General features: G+C 42.7%; 1 protein-coding gene across 1 annotated transcript in view; it reads right to left on the reverse strand.

Annotated features, from left to right (window-relative positions):
- Nucleotides 1–10020: 10020 nt before the first annotated feature.
- The window catches only part of CMTM8 (CKLF like MARVEL transmembrane domain containing 8), a 37624-nt gene continuing 34213 nt past the window's right edge, over nucleotides 10021–13431 (reverse strand). Inside the window, exon 4 of the mRNA XM_068405070.1 lies at nucleotides 10021–10562. Within this exon, the coding sequence (XP_068261171.1) occupies nucleotides 10479–10562 (84 nt within the window). The 3' untranslated portion in view covers nucleotides 10021–10478. The remainder of the gene's footprint in view (nucleotides 10563–13431) is intronic.

Raw genomic sequence — 13431 nt, forward strand, 5'->3', positions numbered from 1 at the left:
GAAGTTTGCCAGGGATGTTCCTGGAGGGCTGCTGCTCCGGTGCTTCGCGGTGGAAGTACAGCTGCGAACAGCATCTTCCCCCACGACAGTTATTCTCGCCAAAACAACCCAAACCTTCCGATTCATGATCTCGTAAAAGATGAAACATTCACATTAAATGGGCAGCGACAGGCAAAACTGTAACGACTGTCTAAATGCCTCAGCCCCACTGTTTGAATTAAATCATGCAGAGATACTAACAAAACTCAGCAAAGGAAGCTATATATTTCCTCAAGTTTAAAAATAACTTGTTTTGCTTTCTGACAAGTGAGGTAATATTGGGCCTCCGAGCTGGGCATTACACAAGAGTAAAACACTTGCTGCTCAGAAAAAACTTTTTTGTTTTTTTAAACAGCTTCCTTTTTTTCCGTCTTTCCTTCTCCTTACAGTTCAAGTTCAGAAGCATGCACATTTATAGGTTTCTTGCAAGCCCTGTGGAGGAAGGTTCTAGTAACTTCCGTACTTCCCATGAAGAAATACATTTTTCTTACCCGCTGATTCATCTTTAGTTCTTAACTTCTTTCAGAAGTGCATATCTGACTGGGGCCCTGCTGATCTGAGTTCAGCCCAGTGAAACAGAAATACCTCTAAGTTAATACAAGTAGAATAACAGTCATATTTTCTACTCAGAAATGCGGGCATCTTCTGTAAACCACTAGCACAAAGTCAGTCTAAAACACTGCTGAAGTTGAAGTTTTTATTACAGTTCCCATGCTATTTACTTCATCTTGTTAAGTGCATCATGTATGATGATGATAAGAGCTACTGACAACTCCTTAATAAATGAAATCTGATGGCCATAAGTTGACATCAAGTATCTTCACATATGGATGACTTAGATTTTTCAGAGTTTATCTGAAACAAGTTATTTATAATGTCAAATACCTTCCTTTCGCAAGCTGATTAGCATTTTGTTTATTCTTCTAAATATCTGTATTAAGAATTTCACTAATGATTTCATCACTTACCAGTTGCTCTTTTAAATAAGGTTTCTTTCAATCTTATGAACACTACGCAAAGCCTGCAGCCTTAATTGTTATATGATAAAACATAGCTAGCTTACCTTCTTTATCAATATTAGAATATACAAAGGCATAAGTCATAGTCTGCAAGTCAGTATTTAAGGCTAATGCGCTGGAAGAAACAGACAACCTTTTGGGTGCTTATGCCTTTCTTCAAGCCTGAAATAGGAGGAGCAAACTTCAGAAGTAATTCTCAGCTTGTACTGATTCCTCCAATTTTAACTAGATATTCAGAAGACCTGAAAAACAGGCAGTTGTTACCTGGGGAACATCTGAGAAATGAGACAGATGAGAAAGAGCACAGGAAGTAAGATAATTATCTTTCTAAAAGGAAAGAGCAAGGCAGATAAGTTATGGTTCATGGAAAAAAAGCAAAGCCAAGCATAAAGCAAATTTCTGCCTAGTATGTATTTTTAAAAATTCAGAATTAAGGATTCAACTCACAGATTTGCCTTTGGAAGACATTCCACACATCTTCCCTTGAGGATCAGCGCTCCAGACTCAGAGAGGTGGTAGATTTTTTGCCAGAATCGTTCCTTATCTGGTAATAGCATGGGTTTTCTCCTTCATTAATGGGTTTATTCTGACATGTAACACACAGTTTCCATGACAGTTCTTGGTAAACTGGATGAAACATATTACTGCTGCTTAGCTCTACTCCCTCCTACTACCTCTATCCACAAACGTTGCCTGGGTTATGACTTCAGACCAGACCATCACAGTTATCACAAAATCATGAAACATTTGTGCAAACATAGTCACGTTCTTTGGACTTAAGGTAGGTACATCAAATATTTAAGAAAGAATTTCTATTACTACGAAAGCTGATGAGAAATCACTGATGAGATTTTAATTCTGGCTAGATTTCTAGTCACATTTTATCAGTTGACATTTGGATCATTTTTATGCCTTTGATTTTTTTTCCAGCAATGGAAAAGAGCATATGGGATTTTAATGACACATTTTATCTGTGTAGATAAAATGCGTAGTTGGTAGCCCTTCTTCCTTCTCACAACTGGATAATTTTAGCAAGCAGCAGACAGCCTGACCTTTGTTGTACAGGCCAGATGCAATGTGCAGACAAATATAGGTTTTTAAATAATATCTTGGCTTCCCTTACACTGAAATCCTGTGACTCCAACAGATAATCAAGAACAGAACAACGTGAAGAGAATTAGCTGGCTGCTGATAAATCTTCTTTGTTGCACCATTTAGTTACAGGGAGAAATAAAGAAATTTTTTAAGCAGTAAGATTTCTCTACTACCATATATAATCATCCAACTAAGTTTTTGAAGACTGGAAGAGAGTCCAAATCTTCTTAATCCAAGAATAAAATATGAAGAATAAAGTAGTTTTAGATGAGGAAAACTTTAAATAGTATCAACAAAATAATCACGACCTTACACTCTCCACATAATTCCTGGATAAAATTGCTTAGGTAATTCGTATTTGAAAGTCATTTTCAAAGGTATCTGTTTTGAAAGTCATAATCTTCTGTCATACTTCTGCTTGACTCAAAGCTTTTTAAATATGAGCATCAAATTAAAAACTTAATTTGTTAAACTAACAACTCACAGATGATGCCAGTAGACCGGAAAGGAGGGAGGAAATTCTTGGTTTCTAGCACTGGCATTTCAACAATTCTTCTATGGATTTAATCTTTCTATCACTTAATAGGATTTAGCAGCCCAGATTTTAATTAGGACAGATTAATGGCCTAATCTGAGGGAAAAAGAGAAAAAAACAGTCCCCTGAGAAACAAAATGTATTACCTTTAGTAGGTGTTTTGTGATATTCTCAGTAGGTTGAACACTGAGCACTAAGGGTGTATTGTCTAGACTTATGCCTTGGAGCCTGCTGGATTGAGAAACTGTCACGGTTTAAAGCTGGGCCAGCTATTAACCAGGTGGCAGATGCTCTCTGTTAACCCTCTCCCCCCCACCTAAGGGAAAGGGAAAGGGAAAAGGGAGAGAGACTTATGGGTTGGAAAGTTAAAACAGTTTTAATAAACTATAATAATGAAAAAGAATATAATAACAATAATAATAGAAATAACCAAATATATACAAATATGTACAAAACCAAGATCAAGAGCTTGGAAATCCTCCTCAGGCAGAATTGCTCCCCCCAGTACAGGCAGAGGGGAAAAGGCAGTAGCTCCCCCCAGCACGGGCAGAGGGCAAAATGCAAAAGCTCCACTGCCATCACACCTGCAGGCTTTTAACTGGAGATTTGGCAAAGCTGGTACCAATCAGTGGGAGACAGGAGGGCCCCTCCCTCCTGGGCCCCACCTCCAGGAGGCAGTGGGTTAGTGATAAACAGGAAAGTGAGAATGACATGTATGGGATGGAATACCTTGCTGGTCAATCCTGGGTCACCTGCCCCATCCACTACTCCCTGCAGGTACAACCCCCTTCGGCTCTTTACTCGTAAGCAGTGACCTTGGGTTCTCTAAGACTATTTGGCCTGGTTTGAGCCAAACCAGGACATTCCACCCCTTATTCCATACCATTCATGTCATACTCAGATCACCACTACCTTTTCATTTTCAAATATATATATACATATCACTAGTCTATGATTCATCTTTATGCAAAAAAGTCCATCAAGTTCATTTGGTTCAGGATTGTGGGTTTGCATCTGGTTAACAGTCTCTCAGCAGTCTTTCTGGCTAGCAGTCTCTCTTTTGTCATGGTTCGTGCCCACGGGTTGCAGGTTAAAGATGTCAGACTCGAGGAGGTTACTGGACGCCACTTGATGAAGCTAGCTCCGGTCGCATCACCACTGTCTTAACCTAAAAGACACTTATGCAGCAACAACATACAGTTCAAAATTAAGTAGTCTCACCCAGAATCAGATCACCTTCAGGGACACATCGGACTTCACCATCTTGCAACATCACCCACCAAGTACATCCAGGTCCCTGAGCAAAAGCAATCCCACGAATGGGTTTACCTTTGCCCGTTACAGGAAGAATCCAGACAGTTTTTCCCAATAGATTCCTTTCATGCACCACCGGGACTTTATCTCCTTCTACTGTATGTAGAAGGTCTGACTGAGCAGGGCCAGCTCGATTGATAGATCCCCTGGTGTTAACTAACCAGGTAGCTTGTGCCAGATGTTTATCCCAGTTTTTAAAGGTTCCACCCCCCATTGCTTTCAGGGTAGTTTTTAACAGCCCATTATACCGTTCAATTTTCCCAGAGGCTGGTGCATGATAGGGGATGTGATATACCCATTCAATGCCATGCTCTTTGGCCCAGTTGTCTGTGAGACTGTTTTTGAAATGAGTCCCATTGTCCGACTCAATTCTCTCTGGCGTGCCATGTCGCCACAAGATTTGCTTTTCGAGGCCCAGAATAGTGTTCCGGGCAGTGGCATGGGGCACAGAGTATGTTTCCAACCATCCGGTGGTCGCCTCCACCATGGTAAGCACATAGCGTTTACCCTGGCGGGTTTGAGGGAGTGTGATATAGTCAATTTGCCAGGCCTCCCCATATTTATATTTCAACCACCGTCCCCCATACCACAAAGGTTTTAACCGTTTGGCTTGCTTAATTGCGGCGCATGTTTCACAATCATGGATAACCTGTGCAATAGAGTCCATGGTTAAGTCCACCCCTCGGTCACGAGCCCATCTGTATGTTGCATCTCTCCCTTGATGACCTGAAGTGTCATGAGCCCACCGAGCTAAAAATAGTTCACCTTTGTGTTCCCAGTCCAAATCTATTTGGAACACTTTAGCAGCTTGATCCGCTTGTTGGTTGTTTCGATGTTCCTCAGTTGCCCGACTTTTAGGTACGTGAGCATCTACATGACGTGCCTTCACGACTAGTTTCTCTAGCCGAGCAGCAATATCTTGCCACAATTTAGCAGCCCAAATAGGTTTCCCTTTGCGCTGCCAGTTGCTTTGCTTCCACTGCTTTAACCACCCCCACAAGGCATTTGCCACCATCCATGAGTCAGTATAAAGATACAGCCTTGGCCACTTTTCTCGTTTAGCAATGTCTAAAGCCAGCTGGATGGCTTTTACTTCTGCAAATTGACTTGATTCACCTTGTCCTTCTGTGGCTTCTGTGACTCGTCGTATAGGACTCCATACAGCAGCTTTCCACTTCCGATGCTTTCCTACAAGACGGCAGGATCCATCGGTGAACAGCGCATACTGCTTCTCATCCTCTGGTAGTTCATTATATGGTGGGGCTTCTTCAGCACGTGTCACCTCCTTTTCTGGTGGCATTCCGAAGTCTTTGCCTTCTGGCCAGTCCATGATTACTTCTAAGATTCCTGGGCGATTAGGGTTTCCTATTCGAGCCCTCTGCGTAATTAATGCAATCCATTTACTCCACGTCGCATCAGTTGCATGATGGGTAGTGGGAACCTTACCCTTGAACATCCAGCCTAGTACTGGTAGTCGAGGTGCTAGGAGAAGTTGTGCTTCAGTACCAATTACCTCTGAAGCAGCTCTAACTCCTTCATATGCTGCCAGTATCTCTTTTTCAGTTGGAGTGTAATTGGCCTCGGAGCCCTTGTATCCTCGACTCCAAAATCCTAGGGGTCGACCTCGAGTCTCCCCTGGCACTTTCTGCCAGAGGCTCCAGGTAGGACCATTGTCCCCAGCTGCGGTGTAGAGCACATTTTTAACATCTTGTCCCGTACGGACTGGTCCAAGGGCTACTGCATGCACAATCTCTTGTTTAATCTGTTCAAAAGCCTGTCGTTGTTCAGGGCCCCACTGAAAATCATTCTTCTTTCTGGTCACTTGATAAAGAGGGCGTACAATCTGGCTGTAATCTGGAATATGCATTCTCCAGAAACCCACAACACCTAAGAAGGCTTGTGTTTCCTTTTTGTTAGTTGGTGCGGACATTGCTGTTATTTTGTTGATCACCTCTATCGGGATCTGGCGACGCCCATCTTGCCATTTAATCCCTAAAAACTGGATCTCCCGGGCAGGTCCCTTGACCTTGCCCCTTTTTATGGCAAAACCAGCTTTCAGAAGAATTTGGATTATTTTCTCCCCTTTGTCAAAAACTTCTGCTGCTGTATCACCCCACACAATGATGTCATCAATGTATTGCAAATGTTCTGGAGCTCCACCCTTTTCTAGTGCAGTCTGGATCAGTCCATGGCAAATAGTAGGACTGTGTTTCCACCCCTGGGGCAGTCGATTCCAGGTGTACTGGATACCTCTCCAGGTAAAAGCAAACTGTGGCCTGCACTTTGGTGCCAAAGGAATAGAGAAAAAGGCATTAGCAATGTCTATGGTGGCGTACCACTTGGCTGCCTTTGACTCCAGTTCGTATTGAAGTTCTAGCATGTCTGGCACAGCAGCACTCAGCGGTGGCGTAACTTCATTTAGGCCACGATAGTCCACAGTTAATCTCCATTCTCCATCAGACTTTCGCACTGGCCATATAGGACTATTAAAGGGTGAGCGAGTCTTGGTAATCACTCCTTGATTTTCTAATTGTCTAATCAGTTTATGAATGGGGATCAGGGAGTCTCGATTGGTGCGATATTGTCGTCGGTGCACCGTGGCAGTAGCAATTGGCACCTGTTGTTCTTCAACCTTCAGCAACCCCACAACAGAAGGATCTTCTGAGAGGCCAGGCAAGGTAGACAGCTGTTTAATGTCCTCAGTCTCTACAGCTGCTATACCAAAGGCCCATCTATACCCTTTTGGGTCCTTGAAATACCCTCTCTTGAGGTAGTCTATGCCAAGGATGCACGGAGCATCTGGGCCAGTCACAATGGGGTGCTTTTTCCATTCATTTTTAGTTAGGCTCACTTCGGCCTCCAATACAGATAACACTTGAGATCCTCCTGTTACTCCTGAAATGCTGATAGATTCTGCCCCTTTATGATCCGATGGCATTAGGGTGCACTGTGCACCAGTGTCTACCAGGGCTCGATACCTTTGTGGTTTTAATGTGCCAGGCCATCGAATCCACACAGTCCAATAAATCCGGTTGTCCCTCTCCTCCACCTGGCTGGAGGCAGGGCCCCCCTAATTAAGAAATGGATTCATGCTGCTCACAGGGACTGGACCTTCATTTCTCCTATTCACACTTGGGAAAAAGTGATTTGAGGCCCATCTCCCCTGACTGGGGTCCTGCTCACTGGTAACTGGAGCAGCCATCCTCCTAGAAAAATTCTCTCTGGTATTTCTTTTAGCTTGCAACTCACGTACTCGTGCCTGTAGGGTACTGGTAGGTTGTCCATGCCATCTGCTCATGTCCTCCCCATAACCACGCAGGGCAAACCACAGGATACCTCGTGATGTGTTCTGTTTCCTTTGAGCTGGTCCTGTAGGAGAGCGTTTTCTCCTAACGGCTGCAACGCGCGCCTGTGTAGGTAGAGAGTCAAGTTTATTCTCGATCTTGGACAGTTTGTCTGACAGTTGTTTAAATGAGTCCTTGTTCTCCTTAGTCAGTTTTTCCACAGCCGAGATGCGTGTCTGCAGTGGGGAAGAAATACTATCTTCATACTGTCGCATACAGTTAGCCATTTTGCCCACAGTAGAATGTGCCATATCATCTTCTCCCCATACTAATATTGACAATGTATGGGTATATGTCGGTGGAGCATTCTTCACAACCTTCCGGAACATGGATCGGTTGCATTCCACTTCATCAGGATCTACAGGATCTACAATGTTCCGTGGGTGTCTATAAATGATCTCTTGCACAGCCAGTTCTCTAAGGTAGTTAATACCTTTTTCTATAGTGGTCCATTTGCTTAGGTGACTCATAACATCATCTTTATAGGGATACCTGCTCTTTACAGCTGACAAGAGTCGCCTCCAGAGACTGATAGTGTTTGACTTTCTTGCGAGCGCCTTATCAATACCACCATCTCTGGACAGGGATCCCAGCTGTCTGGCTTCTCTGCCATCCAATTGCATGCTGTCTGCCCCATTATCCCAGCATCGGAGCAACCAGGTAATAATAGGTTCACCGTCATAACGGCTGAAGTCTTTCCTTATATTTCTCAGGTCCTTCAGGGATAAGGAGTGGTAGGTTATCTCTACGTCTGAGTCCTCCTCTTGTGATAGTTCTGCTTTAGAAGGGCCTTTCTTCTGTGATGGGTCTGTTTTAAAAGGACGATCGAGGAAACCCCCATCTGTGTCAGGCCCTAACTCTGCCTGAGAAGGGCCCTCACCTGGGTCATATGATGGCTCTGCCTTAGAAGGCTCTGAGTCATCATCCTTCACTTCACGAGCTGATTTCTTTTGGTATTTCTTCCTGGTTACAGGAGCAATTGGTAGAGATTCGATAGATGCTGGAGTCTGAGTAGATGCAGTGGCTGTCGTGGGAGTGCTGAGAGTCTGAGTAGCTACAGTGGCCATCTTGGGGGGTGTAGCAGCTGTGGTACAGGCTGCCGAGGTTTCAGTGGGTTTAGTGGCTGTAGCAGCAGTACACACTGTAGGATCTGAGGTGGCTGCATGACACCTACAACTGTCCCTGCACTGATATTTAATCTTATCCCACATCAGAAACACATTCAGGACAACCAAAAATAAAAACATGCCACCTAGACAGCACCATCCTAATTTCGCAAAATCTAGTGGAATCAGCTTGGCAGAAAAGGAGAAGGTACTATTTCCCAAAGTAAAACTGGAAGTGTAATCATTAACAGAATCAGCTAAAGGGCGCCTGGAGCGTGCAGATGAAGTTGCTGCTACTGATTCGCGATTAAAGCTGCCCATCATTGTGTCATAGAGATAAGAGATCGGAATATTAACTGCCCAGTTTATCACAGCATAAATCAGTATCAAACCCCATACCAAAACAATACATTTCGACCAGCGCCCACTGCTAAACTGCATGTAAACATTCATAAGAAGCAAGCAATAACACAGTGCCCACGGCAGGTAAGGCATCATTGCAATACTCAATTGTGAAAGAAACTCCATAAAAAGATGAGATAACACAGCATTCAAAAATGACATCACCATCTTCACTATCTGTTTTAACTTTCCAACCCCTCGTAAATCTCAAAGGAAGAAATCTGATATTCTCTCAGCTGAGCTCTCTGGGTCTCCTCCCACCAGAGCCAGGATTCAACTTATCAGAGCAACCTGTTGGAGCTTCTCTCGAGCCCCACGTTGGGCGCCAATAAATCTGTCACGGTTTAAAGCTGGGCCAGCTATTAACCAGGTGGCAGATGCTCTCTGTTAACCCTCTCCCCCCCACCTAAGGGAAAGGGAAAGGGAAAAGGGAGAGAGACTTATGGGTTGGAAAGTTAAAACAGTTTTAATAAACTATAATAATGAAAAAGAATATAATAACAATAATAATAGAAATAACCAAATATATACAAATATGTACAAAACCAAGATCAAGAGCTTGGAAATCCTCCTCAGGCAGAATTGCTCCCCCCAGTACAGGCAGAGGGGAAAAGGCAGTAGCTCCCCCCAGCACGGGCAGAGGGCAAAATGCAAAAGCTCCACTGCCATCACACCTGCAGGCTTTTAACTGGAGATTTGGCAAAGCTGGTACCAATCAGTGGGAGACAGGAGGGCCCCTCCCTCCTGGGCCCCACCTCCAGGAGGCAGTGGGTTAGTGATAAACAGGAAAGTGAGAATGACATGTATGGGATGGAATACCTTGCTGGTCAATCCTGGGTCACCTGCCCCATCCACTACTCCCTGCAGGTACAACCCCCTTCGGCTCTTTACTCGTAAGCAGTGACCTTGGGTTCTCTAAGACTATTTGGCCTGGTTTGAGCCAAACCAGGACAGAAACCTGTTAGTATAATGTGTTTCAGGTGCAACATTCCTTCAGCGAGCTTCAGACCTACAGTAACAGGTTCCAAAAGCAATCTCATGATTGTGAGAAGCTGTTAGACTATGCAAACTGACAGGATCATCAGAATTCTTAGTAGTAAACATTTTACTCTGAAAAGTAAGTTAAAAAAGCAACCTTCTAGTCCCAGTTTACAAAACATGCACAATTGGGTCAATTATTTATTTATTTTTAATGTTTGCGTGGGTTTTTTTCTGCACAATGTCACTTTTTATACATAACAAGACAGAATCAATCTTAGTTTTGATTTGTAGCATTCAGTATCAAAAGTACACGTGTAACATTTAAAAAGCTACATTTACAAAATTGGCACATTGTCCGAGTAAGATTTATTAAAGGTTTAGTAATAACGTCTATACAATGTCTAGAAAAATACCATGTTAATTTTAAAAGAAGCAGTACGAAATTTTAATATACAGTAAAGTCAGTGTTAGATCTCTCTAAAGATGATACTGTATTATAAATAACCACTTTAATCTCATCTTAAAATATATTGTGTCCATTCTAACAGAAATGTCCAAAAAGACCTCATCCCTTTTCCAAGCTTTTGTCAAGAGTATAATCCTCAAGATATTCTATACTACAGAATTCATTTTAACAAAATATTTACTGCAAAGTTCGTGATCGCCAAGATATAAAGCTAAAATACGTATTTCCAGCATAGCAGGAGGTGACCATGAAGGCAAAGAACTGTAGAGAGAGGGGGAAAAAAATATATTAGGAAAAAATATATTTGAGAGCACTGTCATTTCTATGAAAAAAATAGCTATGGGGTTTGGAAAAAGGAGAAATAGCAAGCTGACTGAAATGGTAGTATTTCACATCCTTGTACTTGCGTGGCCGTGGCAGTCAACACCGTGTAAGTAAGCTTATATTATGTGTAGAAATATGGGCCTAGAAGCAGACAAAACATGGCGTATTTCAAGTCTTCACGTTATACTGCCTCAGTATACTTGCTGCTTTTAACATCAGTCGCTGGTTAAGCTTGAGGGATAGTCCATGGGACAGTGTGAGCTCAAGCTAACACTCCTGCAGTGCTGCTGTGTTCCAGGAATTGCCTACAGCCCACCAGTACCTCACTGTGGCACACTGTGCATGAAAACAGGTTTGTTTACAAATTGATTACAGAATAAGCTTTCTCTAGTAGGTTTATTTTATATTCAAAAATTAAAACTACACAGAATTAGTGGTGTTGCTTCTGCAGTCCTTACAGCAGATGCGCACAAAAACCAAAGAACAGCTGTGAACTATTTCAGTTGTACTGATAAAAGTCCAGTCCAGTGCCAGTGGTTAAGTTCCTGTTAATCACTGCATGTTGTTCAAAATAGACACTGTTCAAAATGGTCTTATGATAAGACCAGAATGTTTTGTGCTGGTAACTGAACCAAATAAAGCTGACACTGCAAATAGGATTAACACTACTTTTCTTGGAGGTGAGCAGTGATAGGACAAGAGGGAATAAAAGCAAGGTACAAGAAGGGAAATTTCAATTAGATATTAAGAAAAAAAAAAGTCACAATGAGAATAATCAAACACGGCAACAGGGGCCCAGCAGCATTATGGAATAGCCATCCTTGGAAATACTCAAAACTCAAATGGACGAGACCCTGGTAGCCTGATACGAGTTAGCCTTGCTTTAAGGGGGGAAAGAGTTGGACCAGATGACCTACCTCCAGAGGTCCCTTCCAGACTAAAAATATGTTATGATTCTACCAATGTTTCTTGCTCACATACCATCATTGGCCTGGGTAGGCACTTAGCTCTGAGAGCAGGGCACTACTAAGCATGCATACAGGCAGTAAATCTAAGCCCTCCAACAGCAGGCTCTTGGTGAGTCTTGTCTAATGTAAATTTAATCTGTGGCACCAAAAACTGTAGATGATGATGTAAAGTATTATTACAATAGAAAATTGCAGCATTCTTTTCCAATAATTTTGTTTCCTATGAAATAAAAGCTCCATCTAAAATCTAACAGAGAATTGAAAGGGTTGGAGCCCCAAGAACAAGGAGGGCGTTGTAAATACCTTAATTACTCAACTATCCTGGGTGCTCAACTAAACACAGGAAAGCCTTTGCAATTTGGAGAGCGGTCATGGCCATGAGATAAGGAGGCTCCGGGATGTTCTCACTTCAGATGGCTGGGCCTTGGGATGGGTGGATGCACGGGAACAGAGAGAGAAGGGAATTGCAACAACAGCCTCGAAGGACATGGCCTACATGATTCAGGACTGAGTTTGCGCAGAAGCAAAGGCCAGTCGGAAGACACAGTGAGGAAGACTACAAGCCTTCATCTGAAGACCCCCAATGACCACCAGGGAACATAACTGTGCATGCGGAGCGTACATTTGCGTATCTCATTGTTATGTAAATGAGTTTTCGGAAATCCTATGACTATGTATAACTTTATGGCATATAGTCTCTGAAAATCTGCCAAATCAGCGGAGCACTCATGGTGGATAATCCCCAGTGCTGCCCAGTGCTGCAATAAAGAATGCCTGCTTAATAACACACTCTGGTGTTACTGAGTTTTCTTTCGGACTCTTTACCCAGCCGCACGTAGCTTCCCACTTCGGTGAGGACAGTTAGAAAGCAAGGGGGTTTGGAGATTTTCGATTTTTGTATCAGAATGACTATGGGGGATAGATGATTTGCTAAATTCTGACAAATCCATCCATGAAACCCTTAATGGGTTCAGAAAGCAAGAATCTACATTTAATAGTTTATTTAGACAGTGCATTAGAAAAACACTATTAGGAGGTATCAGAAGAGATTCCAAACATCCCATGAGACACTAAGTGTTCACCCATTTTGCATAAAACCTGAATCAGCATGGAAGCTTATCTAGCAGCAAGCAAATTCCTGTCAACAGCAGTGGCTGAGTAACAGATCAATAGTTACAAACTGCCAAGAGGAGAAGATCCTGAACACCACTGAAGTGACAGGGACGTAGTTATCCAATTCCCAAGACAAAAACAGAGCAGGTGTTCAAGTCTCTGTGTTCATGGCCACATACAATAAGATTCAGACAGAAGAAAGGATTTGTGAATAGTCCAGAGAGGACAACTGCAGAAGCATGAACAGTCAGCAAAGTAGATGTAATTCGGAGTAACTCTATACAATTGAATTTGACTACTGCTGCCACAACATGCAAAAAGTTCTTTTACAACTCCCTTAACGTAGCTAGAGATTGTGTTCACCTACTCAGAAAGTGACAAGGCTCTTTAAAAAATAAAGTTGTTTCTCACCCACATTGACTGACTGCTCTGGATTTCCAAATCTAAGTAGTAAGACAGTAATGTCAGACTAATTAATGATTTGCATCCACTTTAACACACTGGGAATTTACATGATTTTTCAGGCATTGCCCACCCAACTTAGAAGAAAGATTTTCAGAAGTTGAGGCTGTAACAGGAAGATCACTGTAGAAACAGCGATACCACTTCAGGACCTTCCGAAGGTGCTGTGTATATGGCTCAGCCCACAAAAAGCTGAATGTACCTTATCCATGTGTGTGCAAAGTTAGCTGAGTTAGTTTAAACTGCTTTTGAAATTGTCCAAG

This window comes from Nyctibius grandis, chromosome 7, assembly GCF_013368605.1.
Source record: "Nyctibius grandis isolate bNycGra1 chromosome 7, bNycGra1.pri, whole genome shotgun sequence".
NCBI classification, from domain to species: domain Eukaryota; kingdom Metazoa; phylum Chordata; class Aves; order Nyctibiiformes; family Nyctibiidae; genus Nyctibius; species Nyctibius grandis.